The 27,082-nt window shown below is 34.2% G+C and overlaps 2 protein-coding genes across 2 annotated transcripts in view; one reads left to right on the forward strand and one right to left on the reverse strand.

Annotated features, from left to right (window-relative positions):
- Nucleotides 1-1,210: 1,210 nt before the first annotated feature.
- On the reverse strand, nt 1,211-4,747 carry LOC111062179. Its single transcript, XM_022349909.2, has 2 exons — nt 4,238-4,747; nt 1,211-3,363 (listed from the first exon to the last, which is right to left on the reverse strand). The coding sequence occupies exon 2, from the start codon at nt 3,233-3,235 to the stop codon at nt 1,793-1,795; it is 1,443 nt and encodes a 480-aa protein (XP_022205601.2). The 5' UTR covers nt 3,236-3,363; nt 4,238-4,747; the 3' UTR covers nt 1,211-1,792.
- Nucleotides 4,748-12,749: 8,002 nt separating this feature from the next.
- LOC111055825 overlaps nt 12,750-27,082 on the forward strand; it is a 76,032-nt gene continuing 61,699 nt past the window's right edge. The window contains exon 1 of the mRNA XM_022343156.2: nt 12,750-13,552. Coding sequence (XP_022198848.2) covers nt 13,411-13,552 — 142 coding nt within the window. The 5' untranslated portion in view covers nt 12,750-13,410. The remainder of the gene's footprint in view (nt 13,553-27,082) is intronic.

The following is a 27,082-nucleotide window of genomic DNA, read 5'->3' on the forward strand; positions in this document are numbered from 1 at the left end:
TTTATACGGGCTGACATGTAAAGGCTTACTGCTTCCGCAAATTATGATGATTGTAATGAGTAGCTTACAGTAGTGAGATTCACTCTAAACTGTCAGAAACTCAGCATCGGTTGAATGAGAAGCATTGACATTATATATTAGGAGTGCTGATGACACTTGAACATTCGAGTCGCACGTCTATGGAACGTTAATTATTGTCATTTGAAGTGACATTACCAGCCTGTTATTTTGATTATTTTATGGAGATTGAATAGCACCTTTACCCGTATATCATGGGTGATTGATTGACGGAATAGAAAATATAGGCCTGCAGTTTGAAATGCTGATTAGGTGTGTTTGCTTCCAATTGTGTGTACGTTAGTTTAAAATTTATTGCGATTTTTATTAATTTATCTGCTGTCACAGCGGTTGATATCGAACTGCGCCTGCGCACCACAGTCCCAATGCGGTCCCTGCTCACTCGCTGAGGACCGTGGAAGGTAGGGCCTATTGCCTATAGTACAACACTAAAATGCTGACGCATTCTAGTTATAGTGAATTGGCTATTGTTGTATAATATAGCTGAATGTTTAGATGAGGGAGATCAATATAATTTATGAAGAGAATTGGAAACCGTGAATAATGGGTGTACATGAGTTTGCCATACTTTTACCTCATCTCTGTAGGCCGATGAGACAAAATTTCTCAATTAATCAACAATCAATTTTACAAAATAATATCATGTAGGCCTAGAAGAAAATAAGTAAATATAGCCTATTTTTGAGATCCTGTATGTGTAATCTAATGCTAAAACTATGACACGAAATAAAGATACAGTAACAGAAAATAAATAATAATAATTAAATCTAAAGCTAGACAAATTCTGTACTATATGTTTTATTACCTAGAACCTAGGTGGTAATAAAAACCTAAGGCTAGGTAATAATTATACTAAGTGATGCGTAGCCTATGCTTGGCAGCTGCTCAATATTTCTGTTAAAAGGATAATTTGACCATAGGTTTGATTGGTCATCCTATTTAAATTGAGAGAACTACTTTTCTGTGGTTTTGAAATTCTGATCCACCATTTTTATTTTGAATCAAACTTATTTTTTTAAATGGAAAGGTGTCATGTGATTTATGAATTCCATACAGTACAGAATTTTAAGAGAAAATAAATGGAACCCGCACAAATGCAATGATTGAGTACTTGATTGAATTGAAAACATCGTTATTCATAATTATTTTATTATTATTATTATTAATCATATACAGATATAATAATGTCTAGAAATAATGTTCATATTCATCAAGAATAATATATATTCAGGTTCAGTCAGTCTACGCCGCGGCACATAAACTCGATTTTCAGTCTTGCTCTAATTTAGTCCCAGACTAAAACGGGACTAACACGGTAGACCGAATCTACCAGAACCAGAGCTTGATATTGTTGATTTCCAATACAAAGTATCATTATCGAATGATGTGTCATTCAAGTATAGTCTGACATTGAAACATTTATAATAATATAATTATAGAGAATATGAAAGTCACAAACAACATAAATCTTTATCAATGAACAGTTGATAGAAATAAATTAGTAATTAGCTTTCCAGGTTGCTCTTCATAGTTTTAGTTTAAGGTATTTTAACTTCAACTCAACAATCATGACCATTATACTAGAAACATGTGGCTTCATTTGACTAGGATAGCCTATTTCCACTTTCTATTTGATAATGTATAAATTAACAAAGAACTGTGAGAGAATTACCAATATCAGAAAATAAACGTAGTAGGCCTTTTCAATCGCTTCTCAAGATTTTGATTTTAATAATTCAATTATTTCGTTTGCACTCTCGATTTCCCTATGAATCTGGAAGAAAGCAATGATTTTCTCCTTTTTATTAGGTTCGATTCGCTCATTATACAATGGCATCTCATATTTACTCAACATCTTGTAGATGAATGGATGCAGAATTTCTGCATCCTCATCCACATAGAACAAAACCCTATGCAAAAGTAGATGCTGCACAACTTCATTCAAATTTGCATTTTCAAATTCTCTCACAATATTCACGAAGTTGTTTCTTGTGGATTCCATCAAAGTTGGCAATATTTTCTCAATAAATTCAATTGATTTCTTTTGGATTGATGTTACAAACTCGTTGACTTTCTTGATTATTTGAGGGTAGTGGTTGCAATTGTTCTCTCTGATCAAATCAAAAATATACCCTCTTAACATGGGTTTTTCACTCAATGCTTTTATTATGTAGACATATTCGTCTAAATCTATATCTCCTATTATCTCAGGAATGATAAATTCCAAATCATGGGTCTGGGTGTTTTGCGCTACCATTTTAAGAAAAATGGATTTCACCTTGGATTCTTTAGTTTTATTTGGTGATGGATAATGAATACTGTTGAACTCATTCATATATCTACGAGTGATCTCATCAATATATGGGTATGTAATATAAGTTATTAGAGTTTTTGGTAGGATTGCCCTCAAATACTGTGTTGCATTATCATCCAGGTCATTAAATTTCAGAAAAAGGGAAGTTATACAAGTATTTTCCAAATGCTCTGATAAACATTTCACACCATAGCTAGTTATTCCGGTGCTTTCTAAATTGAGAAAAGAGACATTGGAATATTGTAGTTGTTTAAATAGACATTCAACTCCTTCATCTCCTATCTCATTGAAGTTGCCAGTACAATTATAATGTTGATTGAGATCCAGATAAGTGATATTGGTACTTGGTAGAACATCCGCCAAATATTTTATTCCATCACTTCTGATACCATTATTTCCTACATACAGAGTAATAACTTCACTATTTTTCAAACCTTCAGCAATATATTTCATACCTTCATCACCTAAATTATTCCAAGAGATATCAAGATATATTAATCTGGTATGTTTTACAATATCAGAGAGGTATGTGGCATCTTTTCCGTCGATGTTGTTATGGTCGATGATCAGAATAGCAATATTTGTTAAATGAAGATCTTTGGCTAAAACCTTTGCTCCTTCATTTGAAAAATTGCATCTATATAATCCCAGTCTTCTAACTTGAGAATCCATTAAAGCATTCATTATAGATTTAACTTTACTATCATCACATCGTTCACTGATTGAAACAGAATATACTCCAGACAAATCAAGATTGCATTCTCTAGACTCCAGCAGTTTCTTTGCACTTATTGCTAGACTAAATTCACCTGCAAAGCGATTAGAGTTAAACTTTTTCAACATGACTTCAATTTTCTTCTTTTCAATTGAGGTATGGTAATGAATTTGATTTTGTTAAATTGTTTTTCTGGGTCAGGCTTGACAATAACAATTATTTTACATTAATATTTTATCAGATCATTGTCATTAATCTGTGAACAAGGAATTCAACGTTATAGCTTTGTTATAGTCAAATTTAAATTTATAAAATCAATAAATGATATTATAATAAGTTGGTTAGGCTAATATTAATACATTGAAATATTACGTTCACAAATGGATATTCTGGTTTTTTTAGAAAAAAAAACGAATAGAAAAGTCTATTCAATTATTTAGTACAAACAAATTTATTACAGTACGGTACCTACTTTTAGAAAATAGACCAAGCTGAAAAAATCAGATCATATTAATTAAATTTTAAACTACTACGTATAGTTTTTCCTAATAAGATGAGAAATTGCAACTGTCCTATTGTTATAAAAATTTTGAATTCTATTTATTTCTAAAAAAATATTTACAAAAATAATAAAATTCTGTAGTTGACGACACTTTAAATTTTCATGTTTGAGTTTCTTGACCTTGAAACCAATAATGTCAATAGTGATACAGTATTCATAAATTAATGAAAAATTATCATGAGGATACTAAACTTATGTTACACTTAGGCCTACATGTTGAATAACATAATAATATGTTTAATAGCATATAAGTATTAGTATTATTCTGACAACAAACTTCTGAGTGAACTTTTGTGGTACCTATGATATTCAAATCAAATCAAACCAAATAATTTTTATTTTGCATCAAAACAAATACAACATATTATAGTACAAGTTCCTTCTCTTGAGTATAATAAAATACTGTAATTTAAAACTAAAAAATATATATAATAAGAGAAAAGGAAAAAAACAAACTTATGATTTTCACAGAGCAAAATAAAATTACTACTAACAAAAAAGAACAAAGTCTTTTTATTATTTGATATTACTATGGAATAAGGCATAAAATGAAATAAAAACATCTCACCAGCAAAGGCACAGAAACATTAATGTTTGTCTTGCTCAATCAATCGATCTGGTTGATAACTTTGAAAAAAATATTTTGTGCTCAGTAATAATACAATATCCCACTAATAAAATTTTCTATTGTGTAATTTTGCTAAAAGTACAGTAGATACGATATTATTTTGCCTTTTCAATTCCTAGTAAGCTTATACATATCTTGTACAAGCTCAACATGGAACTAAATAAATCACTGAAAAATGGGGTTGGCATGACTACCATAACTAGAAAAGTTTGAATACACTTATCTCTGTCAAGATTGCTAAAATATTAGTTAACTTGATCATTTTCTAGGCGGTGGCGTAGCTACATTGAGGCAAACCGGCGCAACGTCCTGGGGCCCCCAGGTTTTCCTATCTTTTGGCCTATAAAAACTCCAATAAGTTCATTACTAGTAGTGCCAAAGCCACAACAATATGAAATTCAAAGCAAAGTTGGATTCAAACCAAAATAGATAGTTAAGCTGCGTTATTTACACCAAAGTTATTAACAAAATATCTATTTTTTTTGTCCTTATAAATTCTATCAGATTGAACGGAACCTGACAAACACATATGATCATCATGTGTATGATAAGTTATATTCAATCTAATAGAATCTTCGAGGACGGAGAAATAAACATTCTGCTAATAATTTTGGTGTGAGCTTAAGACCTTTAGGTCTATAGGTTATAGGTAGACCTACCGCTATTCTTGGCTCTAAATGAATTTATTAGAAATTAGCCTAATAACAGTTTTCAGTCTAGGGTTTGAGCAACTATGTAGTCCGTGCCAGTGGCTCTATCCAGGGATGTTATGTTTGAAGGGAGGGATTCAAGGATAAAAAGGTTGAAAGAACCCCATAAGTCAACCGGAGCTTATTGTGTTCCCAAGTACGTTAGTTGGGCAAACCAATACCTGTGTCCTTCACAAGATCAAGAGTTTTTGCCTATACTATCATCCCATTCATCACCTGGTTGCTTGCAGCTAACAGAGCCCTTCTTCTTGCCCCTAGTCTCTCGCAATCCAGTGTGAGGCTTAGCAGTCTCTTAAGACTGATTAGTCCTCATGACCTATGTGAGTTCCACTCCTGGCCTTTTTTGTAGGTCTTTCAGCTGAGGGAGGGGTTGTTAAATAGCCTCTAGCACGCAGTAGGCGCAAGAGTTTGATTATGGTGTAGTTCAATCCTATCTAAATAAAATCATCCAGGCAGGGAGAATTTATTCATGTAATTTATAACACTTTTATATTTTGTGAATATGTAATATTTTATGAATAAAACAATTTGAATTTGAATTTGAATTTGAATTTGAATCTTTAAAAAACTTTGAATTGTAGTTTATTTCATATTCTCAGCCTCGAAGTACGATAATAAAAAACAACAGAGTATGTGTTCCACTATACTTCGTGTAAATCTTCTTCAGACTTGGAGGAATTTGCGGCGCAGGGAAATGGAGGGAGATCAGCCAATTGCAGTGATAGATTGAGTCATAGGTGGAAGCGTAGTTGTCAATTTGTCGAATAGAGCCAGTCGAGGGAACTTCCTAAGTTTAACATGAGCGCTTCAATACTCACTGGAAATTAGAGAACGCTGGCCGATACATCCCTGTATCCCTACCGCTGTATGTGCCTTTTCTTCTGCGCATGTCCATCCCAAGTTGGAAGTTAATTTGAACGAAGTATACACTACATTCACTATTAATATGATCTACATTAGAATTAAACGGTATACTCATTCTATTTTGAATATTCTCAATTAACTACTTGAAGTTCATTCACAAAAGTGTGATGAATAATAGAATAAACATTATGTTCAATGAGTGAATTATTCCCGGATGTATTTTTTCTTATTGAACTTGCTGAAGTTGAATGATCCTTGTCTATCATTCAGGCCTACTGGTAATTCTATTGAAATGGCCTTGGTACGTACTATAATATCCGTATATCCATCCGTGAGAATAGGCGGGCTATTAAAAAACTAAATTTGTCAAAAAATCAATTTTACTACTAATAAACATTAATGGAAATAGATCTTGAAACTTGACAGACTCATAAATCCTGTTTCATTAAATATGCTGTATCGGTGTTATCAGAGACAAGGCGAATATCTGTTGCTTTGCTTTTTTACTTTCCTTGCCCTATTACCCATAAGTAAGGAAAGTATTGCTTTCCAAAAAAATTAAGGTACCTTAATTTCATGTTTTCTATACGTTTCAAGGTCCCCTGAGTCCAAAAAAATGATTTTTGGGTGTAGGTCTGTGTGTGTGTATGTGTGCATGTCTGTGAACACGATTACTCCATTCCTAATTAACCGATTGACTTGAAATTTTAAATTTATGGTCCTTATACCATGAGGATCCGACAATGAGAAATTCAATAAAATCCAATTCAAGATGGCGGAAAAAATGGCGGATAATTACTAAAAACCATGTTTTTCACGTTTTTCTCAAAAACGGCTCTAACGATTTTCTTCAAATTTATACCATGGATAGCTATTTATAAGCCCTATCAACTGACATGAGTCTAATTTCTGGGAAAATTTCAGGAGCTCCGTAATATTCTTGAGAAAAATGGCGGATAATGACTAAAAATCCATGTTTTTCACGGTTTTCTCGAAAACGGCTCTAACGATTTTCTTCAAATTTATACCATGGATAGCTATTTATAAGCCCTATCAACTGGCATAAGTCTCATTTCTGGGAAAATTTCAGGAGCTCCGTAATATTCTTGAGAAAAATGGCTGATAATGACTAAAAAACCATGTTTTTCACGGGTTTCTCAAAAACGGCTCTAACGATTCTCTTTAAATTTATACCATGGATAGCTATTTATGAGCCCTATCAACTGGCATAAGTCTCATCTCTGGGAAAATTTCAGGAGCTCCGTAATATTCTTGAGAAAAATGGCGGATAATTACTAAAAACCATGTTTTTCACGATTTTCTCAAAAATAACTTGACCGATTTTTTTCAAATTCATACCCTGTATAGTTATTTATCAGCTCTATCAACTGGCATGAGTCTCCTTTCTGGGAAACCAATGGGGGGTCCACCCCATCCTTGGAAAATGGACTTAGTAACCTCCTCCTCGTGCATGAGGTAGGTTACCCAGCAGTAGGTAGCGCAGTTCATAAAAAGAACACATAGTCGAGATATTTCATCTGTAGAACAGCTGTTTTGACGACTTTAAAAAAATGACAACTAAAAAAATCATCGAATTTCACAATTCACACAAAGAAAAAGTACTTTGAAAATAATTATATATACACATATACAGAAGTCTGATCGTAGTTTCAAATATGAGCAAGGAAAGTTGTGTGAGTGTACCACACCAGATTTTTTGGTATTATCATCTTAATTATAAAATTATTTCACATAGAAATATTCATAAATTCAAGTGGAAAGTAAATTCGTATAGTTTTAGTTGGTGGGGAGCCCCTTGCGGGAAGGTCCCACCTCGCCAAAATAATCAATTTGAACCGTCAATGAGCCTTTAAGACTGTCATAATTCATCCGGGACCGACAATTGAATGTGACCATCCGATAATACGGCAGTGACCTGGTTAAAAACTTCTGGTGTTTAGTGGGTTTGAACCCAGGATCTGTGAAGGCTGATACGACAGCACTCTATCCACTATACCACGCATCACTCGGTACTTAAAATATATAATGTATTTACACTATATAAATAATGATTAGAATATTCATTTGCACACTCATCTGTACAATATTTTAATATTCTATGATATACGTCTACATAATTTTATTATTTTCTCAGTATTCTTTTTTGAGATTATCACTCTCAGTCCCAGTATGAGATCCATCATTCTCTCAGTGTACAATAATCATCATTTTAAACTCAATAAACAATTTTTTTCAATAGCCTACAATCATTATTAATACTTAGACTGTAAAATTTTTTAGTGCATCTATAGAGAGACTTACTATCCTCTCAATACAATTATAACTTAACTCTCAATATGTTTTGAGGCACAAACCTCAGAAATATATAATCAATTTAAGTATCCTAAGAGTTTATCATCTCAAAAAAATTATCACTCTCTCAATACACTATTCACCATCTATTTCAAGTAGACTATTTATATCAATTATATTATATCCTTGATTTTCTCAACAATAATATTGCAGATTTACTCAAAGTTCGAAACTCATTATTCTCTTCATAAAATTCCCATTTCCCTTATTGTGTAGTAATTGAAATGTCAGACAACAGGCAAACCATGTCCCAATAGCTGATTAGTAATAGCACTGATAATCGATGATAAGATTCATTTAATGTGTGGCAATAGTGAGTCTGAGTGCGCCGGCCCGTTCGAGTGAATCAATCACTTAGTTGAGCACACAAAAATAACGCAGACAATGAAAAAACTCTTCCAGCCGCTCTGCAATCAATAAATTATCAGAAAATTAAAATTTCAACATTGACTTGGTCGTTAGCCTGTGAGCCGTGTCGTGCCACTCCAACAATTAGTGCACTCACTTTTGAATGTCGAGCACATTTTTTTACCTTCCTTTCTTTTTTGTAGTTCTCCTCTCCCACTACCTCCCCTTCTTCGCAATCCTCACTCTCTCTCTTTCCTTCTTTAATTTACTTTAAAAGGTAGCCGCCTATTTCAATCAGTAGCCTACTTTCGCTTTTTGCAGTACTTGCTAATGAGTTCAAGACAATTCTGCAAATAACTTACCAATTTGTATATTTGTAGTTTCCATTAGATAGATATAGGCTACCTTGCACTGAACGCAATATTACTTACGACTTGTATATCTGTATTCTTCAATAGGAAAATATGGATACCCCTACATAATATATGTAAAGAACGCAATATTCGTAGAGCCGCATGATATTGGTAAAGTTGCAATAATTATGTGCATGAACAGTTTTACTTCACCATTCTACCATCTACCATTTATCTTTCACTCTACCATTCCATTATTCCACTATTCCACAATTCCTCAGTGCAAGTTGAGATGACAAAGTTGAGCATCTGAGTTCAGTTCTTATCAGCCTAGTCATTGTTAGTTGCTTGAATTTCTTCAAATTTATTCTCAGCTTAGTGATTTTTATGGTGGACGATACTGTGGTACCAACTGGTTTCTATTATTGTTTGAAATTTTCTTCTTCTTTAGGCTACTATATTATAATGGATTGGCTGTGCGGGATAATTAACTTGAAATTTTACATGAAAATTCATAATTTACCGAGAACGGTTATATGCCTAATTTTAATTTTATTTATCAACAATCAAAACTAATTCATTGATCTTTGGATATGAAGTTTACGTGAGATTAAAGCTCAATCAAATAGTTTTCCTATTGAAAATCATTACAGTTACTGATACTTTTGATAACTAAATTGAACTATAGAACTTCATTTTTATTTATTTTTGCTTATAAAAACCCTTTCAGAACACAGGTGTCACCTGCTCGTCTAAAATAAAGTGTAATATTAAATCTTTCTATATCTGAATATCAAGCATTTAATACTTGGATTAGTTTATATCACACTCCATTGAATTTATTCTCAACTTAGCTATATTTATAGGTACTGAAAATTAATGAGGTTAAAACTTTGTTGAATAGTTTGCTTTTGCTAGAATGAGTGGTAGTCAACAATAATCTGTAATTAATGGAATCTGTATTTTATTTGTAGAAAAACGATTTTTTACGAAGAGGTAAAGTAGTCTGAAATTCAGGAAAAACAAACAGGCAATGCAGTCTCATGAAATATGAACGAATAATAATGATAGGCACATGTCAATATTTCTGTTTTTTTCATGTTGATTGAAATTTATTTCATGGTTTACCTGGAACATTTGAATGCATACCATGGTTGAATAATTTATGGATTGATTTATATTTCTAATTTGGTTATTAGAAATATCATATTTGTAGATAGCGAGGTTCTATTTCTATTTTCTACTGCAAAACGCTCCATTCTTGTTGCATACCGGTGCCTAGTCTATAATAGCCTCATACATAAAAATCTGTGTTTTCATCAGTAAAAGTTCATTTATGAATCAAGAACTGTGGAGTTGGTGAACGGCAGGAGAGGCTTCCAATTTTCAAAATCGTGAAATTAATTCCTCTACAAATGCTTCTTTCCAATAGAGTTTTATCAAAATGAATTTCAAGAAGCAGGTATTTAAAGATAGAAGGTGCCGTACCGTATTTAACAACAAGGTTATCGAACAAATAACACAAGAAGAAATGCAGAATCAATTTGTAGATTACAATCCAACAGAGTAACCTATTTGACAAATCACGAATTTCAATTTGAATTGATGCAACTAAAATTATTATAGCCGGCCAGAAATTTCTATAACAGAAACGTGACCACGACTTTGTCATAAATTTCATGAAATGTGATGTGGTTGATGAGAATTGGTCTGTTGGGAATACCCACTGTTGATGAGTTCACAAATAATAGAAGTGAATTTGAACATTTTGAGATGAATAAACGTGACTAAGTAGACGCTACAAAATGGCTTTACATTGACATCTCACGATAACTTGCATTAGTCTACATTATAATACCGTCATTAGAATTAGATTAAGAACCTCGTTTTGATAGCAGTGTTATGTTGCCTTATGCAATGCAAGGTTTTGTTCAGCTTAAATTAACAAACCCGTGTTATTATTGATATGTTCATCTCCTTCTGTAGGCTGATTCTCTGTTATATTAGTAATACGTATTATTAGTATGATAGATAGAAACTTAGTCATAGACATTTTTTTCATATGAAGCTTGTAAAAAATACTAGACATTTTTCGAACAAGAGTTATTGTGGAAAGGAAAAAAATAAACGAGTCAAGAGAAGAAGCAGGAAAAGGATAGAATTCATATTCAGATTCCTTTATTCATGTGTTTAACAAAACAAAATTCAACTTTCGTTCTAGTGTTAAAAATAAATACCAGTAGCAGTAAAATAACATGATGGATCATATCAAAGTAAAGTTCTACAATAATTTTGAGCAAGAAAAATGATGAAATTTAGCGAAAGTTGAGGTGCTACTGTAATTTTTATTTTTATCTATTGTTATGGTATGGCTTTTATCGGCAGAGAGATCCTTTTGGAATTACTATTGTAATGCTTCCACATGAAACGGTGAAGTTTGGACCTTTAGAAGTCCATTCTCAGAGAGGGTATCGAGGATAACCTCCCCTTCAGCACTCAACCATAAGAGTGAGAGTAAAGAGAAATAATTAGAATGAATAAAATTAAAGGAGAAGAGAGGAGTTGAACAAAAGCGACCAAAACGTGGTGGGAAGAAGCCCGAGAGAGAGAGATAAATAATAAGGAGGACAAGGGAAGAAGGAGCAAGGAAAAGAAGGGTGATAAGGAGGGAAAAGAAGAACAAGAAGATGATGATTAAGAGAAAGAGAATGATGAATAAAGGTGGGAAATGATCACACTCGAATTTAGTATTCATGAAGCAATGGAATAAGAAGAGCACAATAAATAATATTATCTCTATGAATTTCATTTCAATAATATTTGCAAATATTGTAAGTTTTCATTGCTTATTTTTTCATTTTATTATGATCTTGTGTTGTTGTATTTGTAAAGGAGACATATAAGGGGTTGTTGGACCTGTTGTGTCCATGCGAATAGATAAATAGATAGAGTAATAGGATGAGAAGGAGAATAATAGAAGAAGGGAAAGAAGTAGGATAGCCAGAAGAGGAAATATCTAAATTGTAAGCTCAAATTGTAAACAATTATAAATCAATTTGTTCCATTGAAAGTCCTCTGCTAGCCACTCATTCCATTGTCTATCTCTATATATATAATACTAGTAGGTAACCCGTGCTACACAAGGGTCAAATTAAAAACTTGACCAACTGATAAATCTTGAAGAATACTGTAATCTTGAAGAATTCAAAATAGGCCTATAACCATCCTCGGTAAATTAAGAATCTATATGCAAAATTTCCAGTTAATTAGTTCAGAGATGATGGCACGTCATTCGTGAATTTCCTATCCCGTACGTGAGCCAATTCTTTATTTCATTATAATTATATCATGAATCTAAAAATTCAAAATGTAAAAACAACATCTTAATTCAAAAGAATGGTTTGTATAAATATTCTTGGACTGAACATTTTGTAGAAATTTAGAAGACATAACCTCATTTCGGAATTTTAATGTTACCTAAATTTTGGAGAGAAATAGTAAAATGTATTCCAAGTTTTTCTCTCCCGATCTGTGCTTCATTGTAAAAGAATAAATAAAGAATAAAGAATTATATTATCGATTATTGATGTTGACTTCTTATAATCAAACTCATATTCATGTATGCATGACTAGGAACAGGATATTTTGTTAATAAATAAAACATAGACCTGAGATCAGGAGGAAGAACAAATAGAACGAAACTTCAATAAAGGTGAGACTGATAAACTTGTACACAGTGAAAGGTAGCAACAAGTGGGATTTAGTGGTGGAGGTGATGTGAGAGTGGTAAGGAAGAACAAACTCTCTCAGTTCTCAGCTGTGAGTTGGAGCTCTTGGCAGTCGCCACTGGAACTGGAGTCAGTGTGATTTTAGCGGTGGCAGCGCTAAGGTGAATGGTGCAGTGCGTGTAGCAGCAGCGGAGCCGGCTACAGTGTCGTTTTTCGCTCAATTTCCTCCAAAAAATAATCGTGGGACTAGAATTATTCATGAATAATTCCAGAGTAGTGACTGTTGCAACTTTTTTAAGGGTGTGAGGGCAAACTTCAACCTTCTGGTGTTGGGAGAGAGCTTCATTGACAGGAAGATTATTTGTTCGGATTCTATCAATCTTTTATTAATAATAATTATTTCTAAATTGAATCCCTATAGTGAATTGTATTATTGAATAAACATTTAATTCATTGATATTCAATCCGTGAGGAATAATACATTTTCAGGAATGGTTTGCAATAAATACCCTATTGTTCAAGTGTGAGGGAACCTTCTACCTGCAAATTTTGTGAGAGTATTGATTTTTTGGGAAAAATTTGTTGTCATAGAGATCTAATCTAATTTCCTGGGCTCTCATGTAATTAAAATCGCCGAGAAGATATCACCACTAACAATTATCAAGGACCATTAGTGATAGTAATTCTGAATATAATTCAATCCAGTAACAATATAATTGGAACATTATTGTTATAAAATGACAAGAACTGTGGAAATGTGTAGCAGACAAAAAAGGAATTATAAAAAAGTGAATTGTGTATCACAATTTGTGTTTATAAGTAGTTTATTGACATTTCTTCTGGTTTCTTCAGTTGATGGTCAGCTATCACAAGAGCAAGGTGAGTGGATGAATAATTCACTCTATCATCCTATCTCATTCAAAAGTATTGAAATTGAAAAGTATTTTAATGGAAAATTGAGAGTAATTATTTAGAAATTTGGGTGAATAATCCACCATCATAAGAATGCAAATAAAGCTATAAAGAATGTAAATATTCTTCCTTGACCTTAGATGTTATGCACCAGTATTATCATGTTCTTCGTAATGTTCACTAATGATGTTACAATGATCTTGAGGATCATTCTTTTTCTTAATCTTCCTTAACATGATATAAAATAGTCTGTTGGTATCAATTACAATATTATCTATGTGATCTCATCATTACTTTTTAATGGGCTACCGTATTAGATGACGTTGAAAATATGAGTAGTTTATTGACATATCTTTCGGTTTCTCTGAAAATTCCAGAATGAATCTACTAATAATATGCTGCATAGGTTCGAAGTCTATAATATCTATAACAAAATACGAAACATGAAGATTTTTAGTCCTTATCTTCACTATTTTTATCTCTAGCATCTATCATCATACGAACAATAGAACAGTATTCTATAGCCCACGGTATTATATAGAAGAAGACGGTAGGTGTCACGCGCATGTTTTTCCTAAATTTCTGGTGTAGCTGACGTCATTTTATATCCAATCATATGTTTTTAACAAATAAGTTTCATGACGCCAATAGGTGTTAGAAACCTCGGTTAGTGGCGATGACGCAATCTAGCTGGCTGGCCACTGCGCACACATTTCATGACCACTACCGTTTTCATCTAAATACCGTGCTATAGCCTACCTCAGTTTGAAATAATTGAGTATTTTATTATCTTAGTCACTTAGCCTTTTTGGTATCACTTTGAGAATAGCTTCAAAGTCGAAGAAGTATTTTATAGTATTTTTATAATATTTTTGTTACAATATTATTATATAGGTCTGTCAACAAAAGTGACTTAATACATTAGTAGTATGGTAGCTATTGCATATAGCATTAGTACTGTGAAGATAGTCCCCTCAATATTTAAAATTTTAGTACAAGCCCCCTCCCCAACATAGATATGGCGCCCTCGCAAAAAGGTCGTCAGTCTCTATGCTAGAGAATTATTTTCTCCACCCATCCCCCTGTGTGCACCCCTGACTATAGTTGATAGTTGCAGTGATAGTAGTTTTAATTTTTCTGCTCAAAATTTTCAAGTTTATTTCAATATTATTGAAACTTTCGGATTGTTTAGGGTTATTTCCGGCTCTTATCAACCCTTCGAAATTCAAAATTCATCAGTCATATCTCTGAGTGTTAATCATTGGTGAAAACAGAAATTTTAAACTCAACCTCACTTTGGACTATTTATGTGCCAAAATCAAGGAATTGAAGAAGTTTTGAGCAATTGCCTGTTTCTCTTTCCAAATATCGTGTTTGTGACTGTTCTAATAAATAAATAAATAAATATAGTACACTACAGTATTAAAACGAGAATCAGAGACAAAATTTGCATTTGTTGATATTGTACAACATTCGAAACATGCAGCCTATTGATTATAAAAAGAATTTAATAGGATAGTAAAAATCCTATCCTTAATAGGATAGTTCATTCAATTGCCTCGAGTGACCTTGATTTTTATTTTATTTGCTTGTCACTCCGTATCAAACCGTGAAAAACGCAATCGATAAGAAATTAATTGACCCTAGACAGTTTCTAGATTATTCTCCACAGAGCACAGAGTAGATTACAATAATTGAAATAAATTCATTAGTCATCGCTGATGATTAGTAACGGCTTATCAATCATTTCCGTATTATTAATTTTGATAATCTCAGAGTAGGTATCATCGGTACATGATCTTCTTCTTCTTCGGCATCTGTCTCTTCTCCTCTCTTTGCTTCTCTTCTCTTTTGTTCTTTCTTCGTCCTATTCTTACTTCAATTCTGATTTATTTCGTTCTATTTCCCTTGTCTTCTTGTACTGTCTTAGTCAATGTTCTACTCTTTTTCTCAACATTATATTCTTTTTATCCTAACTCTCACTGCTCACTCATCTTTTCTTTCTTCTTTTTCTCCTTCTGTCTTCTTCCAAGTATTTTTTTATGTAATCCTATTAATTTTTCCGATTCATTCAATTATTCCATGTTTCCTTTTGCCTTCTCTTTTTTTCCTTCTGATGTCTTCTCAATAATATTCTCCCTACTCTCTCTCTTTTATATTTTCACCTTATTAACCTCTCTGTATTTTGGTACCGTTCCATGTTAATTGAATTAAAAAAAAACTTTTGGATTTTACTCGAGTACCGTCTCAGTGATAACAGTTCTGTAAAAGGTATACAGTATTGAGTATTCCTGAAAACTGTCAATTAAGCCAGTATAGACGTTTTTATATTTCATGGATACTGTTTTCTTCGAGGCCATACTTTGGCTCATTAATTTGAGTTTACAAGTGTGAATTTATGTATTTCTCTTCACATATTTCTGCTACATATATGTCTATATTATGATTTTTTCCCGATCGCTTATATACTTACAAATACTGTAATTTCGGATTTTCCTGTAACAACATTCAGTGGGCAGTATATTGATAGAAGTAGGCCTACTTCTGGAACCAAATACAAAATTTAAAAATACTTTGCAGTAAAATTCGGCCTCCAGAACCAAATACGGTAGGAATTTACATTTGGTTTCTTCATTGCAGAAATTTCTTCTCCTTTCGTAATTTTTGAAGATGATGCTGAAAACTCACTGATTCACATCTAATATTACCTACTCAGTCGATTCAATGATAAGAGTTGTGGAAATGTAGAAAGCTTAGTGTCAAATAACATACCAACTGCGACTGGCCAACTTGTAGCATAATATCATTTCATAATGAAAGTTCTGCTGAAAGTTGATGATAAATGCCTTGATATTGAGTAATGGACCTGCTTTTTGCGCTGTAAACTTTATCATTTGAATCTGATCAGTGTACAGTAAGGTACTTGGTCTTTGAAGTTACAGGTTGATTTTGTAATGAAAAAATGATGTAATGAATTCACCTTCTATCTTCTAGAAACCTCATCTTATTTGTGAATTTTTTAATTTTATCATGATAATATAGTAGGGAGGATGAAATATTTGAGGAAATGGGGTGAGTCCTCGGGCTTGGAGAGGGGGTGGGTGGACACCCTTCTTCCACTACAATACAAAATAGGCTACATATAGTAGAAATGAATAAAGTATTTTTCCAAAATTATGTTATCTTTATAAATGCAACAAAGATATAGTTCAATGTCTTTAACACTGCACGCCACTGCAGAAAGAATTCAGTTTGTGAGTTACACAATGAATTCTCTCATTGAACATAACTATATAACATACTATAACTGATAGCTATATAACTAGATCACCTGTTATGATCACCTGTTATGCTACCTGTATAGCGAAGTCCACTTCAAACTGTCAGTATTAGTTGAATGAAGATGATTGATGTTTTTAATAAGATATGCTGACAGTTTTAAGTGAATCTCCTGTCACTGAAAACGGTTCTACCTATCACTCAAGTTTAAAGCCGTCCTGTATTTCTATTTTATTTGCTATGCAGTGAAATAACTGGTTATTATCCGAATGTGGCAGACAGACGAGTATGGAGACATTAAATATCCGTAAACTATAAACTAACTATCATTGTCATGCCTACTAACTGTCCTAACAAACTGTAGCGTGAGGCTTTTTCCTGCTGTAAACTGTTAACACATTGTGAAATTGATTCTACTGCAATTGATTCTATTATACTGGAATGCGGTATTCATTCTAAATACTTGAGATCAGTTATGATTTTTAGTAATAAGGTACATTCAAAATCCCATTTTTAGTACCGTAGGTGAAATAATATTGTTTTAAAGTACCTATTTTTTGAAAACTTTTCCTAATAAACATTTGAGAAAGGGGTTAGACTGTTGTCTTCTACAATCATTTTACATGATTTATGCTTGTATTCGAATAAAATAAATAAATAACATGCTTTTCAAGTGCCAACGCTTTATTAGGCTTATTTGAAATATGTTTATAGAATGATGGAAGCAATGACGAGAGAGTACAGCAGACGATGACAGAATTCTTACATAATCTATAAAATGATAAAGGAAAGAATTGGCTTATACATGTACGGGATAGGAAATTATTCAAGAATGACGCATCATCACGTCTGAAATACTGGACTGATTAACTTGGAAATTCTCATATAGATTCTCAATTTACCGAGGATGGTTATAGGCCTTTTTTAAATTCTTCAAGACTTCAGTAGATCAAGTTTTCAGTTCATCAAGTTTTAAATTAGAACCTTGCAGAGCACGGGTTAACCTCCTAGTATAAAATATATATTTCAATTTTGGGAAAGTTTGGAGGAGTAGAGAAAACACGCCTAAAAAAGAAGAGAAACTGGACTGAGATAAATCTGAAATTACTCCTACGAAGAGATAAACATGCTATAAATAAAGTACCTATTGGTCGGGCAACTTATGAAGTATAAGTTATCCTCTTTACTAATTTGAGTATTCTTCTTGATAATTCTGATGGAATATCGTATCTTCCAAATACAGTACAATATAAGAATCACAAGATTTAAATCCGATTGAGAGCTGAGCCAACTAGAGAACATTACAAAGTGAAAACGAAATAAAAACTTGTAGATAGTTAATACACAAGAGAAGAGAATCATAATTTACAAATCAGATTCAAATCGATTTGACAAAGGTAGGTAATATTGTAGAGTAGTATGAAGGGTATTAAACTACTGGACTCCAAAAGGGAAGCAGAGTTCGTAAGAGGATTCATACCTTCATAAAATAAATAAAACTACAGTGGATATGTGAATTGCATAATCTACTCCAATTATTCAAAATAGCTTACATAGTTTCTTAAAAATTAAACCTTGAACCACAAACATTAAATAGTTTGGCCGCTACCATAGAATAAAACAATCTTATAAGTTTTCTCCGCTGCTACCTATCAAAGACCCAGAATGTACTTAAGAAAAAAATAACAATCGATCGGATCAAGGTTACTATGAAACAGTATGCAACAGTAATAATATTCCAGTCAATATCAATAGACTGCACAATGAAGGCAATAATATCAATTAACAGTTACAATATTAATACAGCAGTACATGACAATCCAGTTATATTCTCCTATCACCTACATTAGAATTACACTAGGAAGCTAAGTAGAACCGGTAGACTAGAACTAGAATACATAATGTAGTGTGATCAATGGAATTTAATGCTCTCTCATGCAATGATTTGTTCTTTATCGATTACTACCTGTTCTCTTTGGACTTTGGCTTCTTATATTATGGATTTTATGATGGATGATATCATCTGATGTGAACCCTAAAAAGTTCGCATTTGAAACTCAATTTGGTTGATCTCGGTGGATTTTGTATTTGTCCTCTGTCTATAATAAACTCTAAGCCCTGTTTTGAATCTGAATTATTGTAGAAAACTTCTATATCTACACTACAACTACTCAACTACTGCACTAACTATACTACCAATAGTTAATATTGCTCCGCCTTCTTCTCCCAATTCTCCTCCTCCTTCTCTTCTTTCTCATCCTCCTATTTCTTTGATCAATCACTTTTTCTTTTCTTACACTTTCCATCACTTCTTGTCCTCATTATTCTCTCGTTCAAAGTTTTCTTCATGATCTACTCAACATTTTACTTCTTCAATGTGCTTGAATTATGTCTACCAGCTAATTTGTAACGATTGCGTGCATAATGGTACTATTGTCTGTTTATTGCAACTGGAATGTAATATCAATATAATAAATTACAATAGTGAATGTACCAGTCACAATAACTCTTATAATTGACCTATATATGCTTTGAAATTGATTTAAATGTATCGTGGTGTGAGGCAAATTAATTACATATAATGGTTTGGACTTCAAAGTGAACAGCTACATGCTGTGGAAATACATAATATGTCTCAATGAAATATAGTTTCAATAACTCATACACTAATCATAATTTGAATTTATTGTTCCTTCTTCGAACTTTCCATGTTTTTCTACAGCCCCAACTCACCTCCCCCATTGTATTATTCACACAACATATCATTTACCATCTTTATTCCGTAGTTATACTCTATCTTATCTCTTTTACGTAGTTGAAGTTTCTATCTTAATTTCAAACGTATTTCTAATATTCTTATATTGTCTACTCTATACCTATACTTCAATCACCCCCTCCACTCAATCCTTTCTCCATTAATCTATAAACGACCCATTACTTAATTAGTCATTGTCCAAACTCCAAAGACAATCTTACGTTTTGCAATTTTAAGAATCATCGATCATGATATTGTTCGTCTCATAACAACAAAGTAATTGTACGAAATTGGGACATGTAGCCTGGTCCTTAAATTTCAGCCATGTAATACTGCTAACAATGCCTGACTGGCTCTATATACTTTTATATACTTCACTTACTTCATATATCATTCTCAAATTATTGTATTTCTCAACTCCACTACTGTATCACAATAATTTGCTCTATCCAATAAATAAATAAATATTATTAGACTGCATTACATACGCATAGCTATTAATTTTACCAAAAGGTTTATTTTATCTTACCAATGTCCTTCTAAAATACAATCTCTAATCTGTGCGGTGAAAGTTTTTACTTTAGTAGGCCCTATATTCAAATACAAATATGCAATCTAAAACAAATATAATAATTTCATAATAGTAATGAATGAGATTTTCGCAAGTTCTATAATAAATATCCCACAACAAATTTTATAAGTGTATGCTACCATACCAAGGTCTTCAGCAATACTAACTTGTTATCTAACTGTATCAGTAATTATATTGTGATTGGGAGTTTACGGGTGCTATTGTAATAATACTGTCACTGGAATAAAACGATTATTGCAGTTCTTTCACGCATACTATATAGTGTTATGGATGAGGCCTTCAGAGTATACTATTATATCTATTCCAATTCCATTATAGAAAATTGAATTCCTATATCATAAAAATAAAGTATGTTGCTTCCACAGGTGCTGGACTATATACTCATATATCGATTTGTCATTGAAAGTATCAACTTAATATACTGTCACTAGTGGTTTGAGGTCCTAAATCTATACGGCAATAATAATGTCAATAATGTCACCAGAATACTAAGTTTGCAGCTATTTAACACAATTCACTATACCTATATAGGCTACTATAAAAATATTGTAGCCTACTGTAAAACAATGCCACTGAATATAATATGGTTTTTGCAGGTCTTTTACACAACCCACTATACCTATAGTTGAAATATTGTTCTGTAGATATAGGCTGAGAATAGAACTTTTAAAGCCGCCTGGCCTCAGAAAGAATGACCTTTAGAATAGAAAGTTACTTTCCATAATACCTATCGTAATAGCGCACTTGAGATTCGGTGGCCGACAAGTGTATAACTGGTTGCAAATTCGTAGTTTGTACACAGTTTTGAAACAAAGTGATTTTTTTGTTCGCCAAACTCACTTTTTCATTCATCCAAAACCCATTTACAGCTGGCGAATTATGTCTCATTCACGAGAACTGGTTTTGAAAAATGATGTGAGCATTGAAGTTAGAAGTCGCTGCTGGTTTTCTTCCTTTCAAAAGTTCCATATATTGTAAATTCTCCATAGATAATAGAATTAAATATTGGTGGCTATTTCTCAGTTATAACCTCTCTTCTAGGGAGATCCTCTCAGTAGAATTCATCTCTTACTATCAAAATAGTCAGATGAAAATGGAAAGAGTAATCTATAATAGCTGGATACCCTTTTGCAACAATGGACAATTTCCCTTTCTGAGCTCGTTGATCTAACTTTTCTCTTTCATATGAATCTATTAGATTAGCCTTATAGCAAGTACCAATCAGAACGATAGTATGAATGCTCCACCCACAATGGGCGTGTCTTGTCTTGACCAATGACAACCTTCAACCTTGTAGAATCAACTACCAATCATATTGCTCCATCTATACTGCTGTATGTAGGTGGGAAATACTGTCCAATCTATCTCACGCTATCAAAGTAATTTTTACCTATTCTATAATAGGTATCTCGCTTTTCATAGTTGAAATATTATAGTTCTGTAGATATAGACTGAGAATAAAACTTATCGAAGCCGTCGGCTGCAGAAAGTCGTTTCGAGATTTTAGTTTCCTAGCGAGTGATGAGCGTGTGATAAACGTAAATAGTTTCTCTCGTTATCAATAAATACAAGTGCTTGTGACAAGTCCTTTTATCCAATATTTCATCATAGTATTCATATTCGTGATGGAACCCCGTTAAGTGTGGTGAAAGGTGAAAGGTAGACGCAGACGAACCGAGGTTAAAAATTGAACTTCGGGTGTATTGTGCCAAGAACTCGAGTGACTAATAACGATAAAAAATACATAATCAAGAGATAGAAAGGTCATGCTTGCTCGTCCCATATGTTACAATGCACCGTACTGCGCATTTATGATTCTCTAGTTGGAAGATAGATTGCAAAATAGTTTCTTCTGTACTTACTGAGAATGTATAGAGTGTAGTAGTTTTATAGAATCTATCGACCCATAGAGTAAAGAATGTACAGGTTATAGAATATCTTGAGATCTTTGTAACACTTGATAATTAGGTGATAAACTTATCATAATTGCTTGTCCATATGTTTGAATCTTGCTATTCTTCTTCATCATCTTCATCATCATCATCATCATCATCATCATCTTCTTCTTCTTCTTCTTCTTCTTCTTCTTCTCTTCTTCTTCTTCTTCTTCTTCTCCTTCTTCTTCTTCTTCTTCTTCCCCTTCTCCATCTTCTTCGGTTATCTCGAATTGTAGTGTAGCGTCCATCGTGCTCTTCTCACGTTCTGTGACGGTAGGTAGTTGCGACTCCATTTTTCATCTTAGTTACAAACAAATCATTATATACATTTATGTATTCTAGAAATCGTGTGGCTACAATCTCTTCGAAATTCGAAATTGCAACAACGATTGCTACCAAAGAGCATACGAATTTGAAATATGCATTCTTTTTCTCCATGATGCTACACAATCTCTTTGGAATTTGAAATTACAAAACAGCATTCATTGTTGTAGCAAGCCTACTTGATTATTCATGATCATTTTGCCAGTGAGAGAATGGCAATTGAGCGGATAATGTTAATAGATTCCTCGATCTGTGAGCATTGTACAATGTACATGTTCTTCTTCATCCCACTTCAAGTTCGGAGAAGAGAAGGGATGATTGTGATGATGTGGATGATGTGCATGAGGTCCTGATAAAGATACGATTGAGAGGGATGTACAGCAGATGTACAAGTAATGAAGGGAGAAAATTTGATATTATTGTAAAAAAGGATAAGGATAATGAATCCAATTCAAATATCCAGTAGGAGATCAGATGTCGAATTGAGCTAATATTGTTATATGCAATAAAAAGTGAAGGTTTTAGAAGTATCAATAGAAAAGATGGCTTATACATTTTCATTTTCAATGAAGTTCCTTAAAAGAGCACTTTAGATATTTGAAGTTCTCTGCCATCATTACTAGCCAATCAGAGGAATATTGGAGAAGAAGCAAGTAGAGGAGCTCACATATCAATAAACCAAAAGATAAAAAGCTTCATGGCAATTCACGAAAAAAACTGCAGTTGGTAAAAGATTTTAACATTTCATGTCAAACAATATTTTCTCATTTAAAACTAAAAGAATAGATTGCGAAGAGAAAAACTGCAATAGGTAAAATATTTTATGAAAAATGATATGTTCTTATTTATAAATAAAAGAACAGATCAAGAAGTGAATGAGCAAACAAAAACAAAGGATATAGAAATATTGAAGAATGAACACAGCAAGAGAAAGAACGCTGTACATAAAGAGCAAGAACTGGGATCAGTCAGTAGCAGAATTATTATAGTGCAGTTGCACTATTATGAAAAGAAGTAGGAAAGTGAATAAATTTAAAAAGAAAGAAATGAGGAGTCAATGAAGAATGAAAATTAGTTCAAGCAAATAGTAAAATAATAAGGTACAAAGGATTAGAGTGAAAATCAAGAATAACTAGCAAGGAGAAAGAACATGGTAATAAATTCCCAAGAAGAAAAAGAAGAACAAGAACATGAAGAAAAGAGCAAGTACTTGAAGTGCTCCCGTTATTACTTGCCAGACAGATCAGGTATATAGCAAGTATATATAAATATACGAAACATGCATTAGAGGCGGGGTCCCGTTCACCTTGCACTCGCTCTCACCTCACTGTTTTTTCTTTTATTCGAATTCCGCGCGCTTTATGTCTCGTGTCAACTGCACGTGCACACGTGCGCATGCGCGTACCAGACACGTGATCTTGCATTGTTGAGTAGGTTGTGATTGTGATACCTAATCTGAAATAATTGGTGCAATACGGGAAATGTAAAAGCATATCCTTGCTCCTGGTCTAATAACCTTGGCTGTCTTGGATTTATTTATTCATCAATCAATTTATTTATTGATTTTTCTACACTGAAGCCATTCTGTCTTGGAATTATCAATCCGTCAATCTATTGATCTTGCTATACTGAATACACAACTGCTAATGATAGTACCTTGTGAAATTGATATTGATAGTACAGGATATTGAAAATATATGTGGGGGTATAGTGTAAGCAAATTCTATAAACAGCAGGATACATAAAATATAGGTGTGGGTTTGGAATAGAATTTAATGCAAAGTTGATAAAAGTTGCATTGAAAATTGTCAATACAGCTGACAGTTTCACGGGAATCCAATAAAGCTGGTTTTTCCTTTATGCGTAAATGCCGTCGTCGATCACGACAGGGTGAGGATCTCAGATTGAGTAGATTTCAATGTGTCTAAATAACCTAAAAGATTATGTTTTAATGGGGCAGTTTGAGCTTATACTTTTTTATAATTTCAAATGGAAATATGTTGATATCATTAGAAATGTTTAATTCTTTAATAATATAGACTGTCACAAAGTGAATTTTTGTGACGGATAGAGAGCCGTCGTCCAGCATAAAATTAGCGAAATTATTCTATTTTAGAATAGGAATAGGATCGTCTGCCAGATATATTTTGTTAGATTTGTAGTTGTGTATACATTATCACTATCGCCGTCAACCCCTTTAAATTAGCAGCATTCGTATCATCTAAACGATAAGCGGCTACCGAGTCGGGCCAGTATCGCTCTTCATGAAATTTCTGGAATAGAAATATTGTTTACCGGCCTGAATTAGTGTAGTAATTAGTATCAGTGTCGTCATTAGCTGCACCCTTATCATCAGCACTAGTGGATTCAAACCCTGTCACATGACTAGTGGCGTGATCGTCTTTTCAGACTCCCATTGGTCAGCAAGCCCCTTTTCCCCCGGCCTCCTAACTTTCAGCGACCCGGTGTGGCTTCAGGAGACCTGGGAGAGAGTCAGTTGTTCGGTGGTTGAGCGTGAGATCGGGTCGCGAATCTCCTCTCCTTACGACGTTACCGACACTAATTATTATTCTATCTTGTGCTAACGTAGAATATTGTAGGTCGAGTTCCGAACAACTCGGAGTTAGAATTCCCTTGTGGGTTTTTCTTTCTTGTCAGCTATTTTTTTCCCGAATTCGTATCACTGGGGGTGAACGAATTATTCTTGGTTTTGAAACCTGTAAGGGATCTCAAGTTTGAGCTACAAACAGTTGAGTGGGGAAATTTAGCTAGGCTTTTAAGCAAATTATTTTTGAGGGCTTAATTCTTAAGTCTCGACTCTGTCGCTTCACGACGTTTAAGTTTAGTGCGGGAATTTGTTTGCTATTCTCCGTATTTAGTTCTGCAGTGATTCAGGTAACTGTATGTTAGGACTGGTCACTTGTGTGCATTTCCTCTTCTGTAATAAGGTAATCTCAGTTTTTAGGGGTGTGTTTTCCTTATTAATTTTCATACTATAGAGTGATTCCCATACCCTTAAGGGCAGTTACAGATTGGCCCTTAATAACCGGCGCGCTGTCATCAGATTAGCGCGGAAATCCTGTTTAGCAGTTTCAGAATTGCTGAAAATCCTTCGCAGCTACAGGCTCGCGATTCAGAAATCCGACACCCGAAACCTCATCCGTTGAGCTTTAGTTATCATAAAATTGTAATTGATATACTGTATTTAGCTAGCAGGTTCAGCTTGCTGAGATCTATATCGCGATTCACAGATCGCGAGTTATTTAACCAAACCCCATTAGTTACAGGAAGGAACAATCCTATTAACGAATCTCCATTCCCCAGGCCCGATAAAATATTCCCTATAACTCAAACTCGGTATACCATATCCTGTACCTTATATCACTTACACCTCTCCAATCATATTGATCTAATACCGGGTACGCAGGTTCAGTCTGCACACCGACAGCCCGCAGTCTCAGATTGCGAAAACCGTAACAAAAATTCTATATCATTCCTTGTTAAACTCCATCCCGAGTTCCTCCACCTACAACCTTTATTCCGGGCTTGCAGGTACAGCTTTGCTCGCCGTCAACTCGCAGTTGGTTCAGATTGCGTACTACCTTTACAAATATAATTATTTGTGGGGATCTGATATCCGGATCCGTATCCTTGGTTAAGGTTACCTCAATTCTCCCTAACACCCAACCTGAATTCCAAGAGCCGAGGGCCGAATCGGCCAACAACGGCACGGGCACACACACTTCCCTTCAAATTAAATACCTCCCGCCAAAGACAGAGGGTAAAGAATCAGGACAGGGGGAGAAGTGTAGGTCCAGTATCTCCACCAGTCAATACGGTCACCGACCCCGACCCATACCCGGCTGTAGCTAGTCCGCGTCGTAGCAATACTTCGCAATTATTAGAAAACCTAGAGGGTGGAATAGGTCATTCTAATAAAACTGACGTCTCCCAACGTGAGGCTAAGACGTCTGGCGCCCAAGTAGATCGTGAGCAAAGGTTAAGTAAACCCCAGTGCACGATGTCGGAACGGGGAGAGGAGTCTACACTCCAAGAGTACGAGGAGGACCAGGGAGATCACGAGACAGACACCACGGAGCGAGAAACCGACCCTCGAGTGTCGTGGGTGTACCGGCTGAGTAAGGAGGAAGCGGTCAGCTACCTGGAGAGTCTTGGCCTGTCGGCAGTGGGGACTCTGACGGAGCTGAGGAGGAGGATGGTTGAACACCATCGGTCCCGGACCGCTGCGACCTCTCAGACTCGCCGGGACGATGCTATCCCAGGCACAAGCCGTGTCTACTCCGAGCCGTCCCTCCACAACAGAGTGAATCGACCAACAGGTATAGAGCCGGCACCACACCGCTCTTCAGGCACGTATAGTCAGGGCGCTGTATGTGATAAGGTAAGAAGTTGGAATTTACGTTTTGATGGTGTATCAGATGCTCCCAGTTTTATCGAGAGGCTCACTGAACTTCAGTGCGCATATGGGATATCCGGGGAACAATCTCTTATAGCCCTACCAGAGCTGATGGAGAGAGGGGCCCTACTCTGGATGCGGAATCGTCGCTCCCAGTGGAGGACGTGGGCTGACTTTGTAGAGGCGTTTAAAC

This window comes from Nilaparvata lugens, chromosome 4 (assembly GCF_014356525.2).
Source record: "Nilaparvata lugens isolate BPH chromosome 4, ASM1435652v1, whole genome shotgun sequence".
In the NCBI taxonomy this organism is placed as follows: Eukaryota; Metazoa; Arthropoda; class Insecta; order Hemiptera; family Delphacidae; genus Nilaparvata; species Nilaparvata lugens.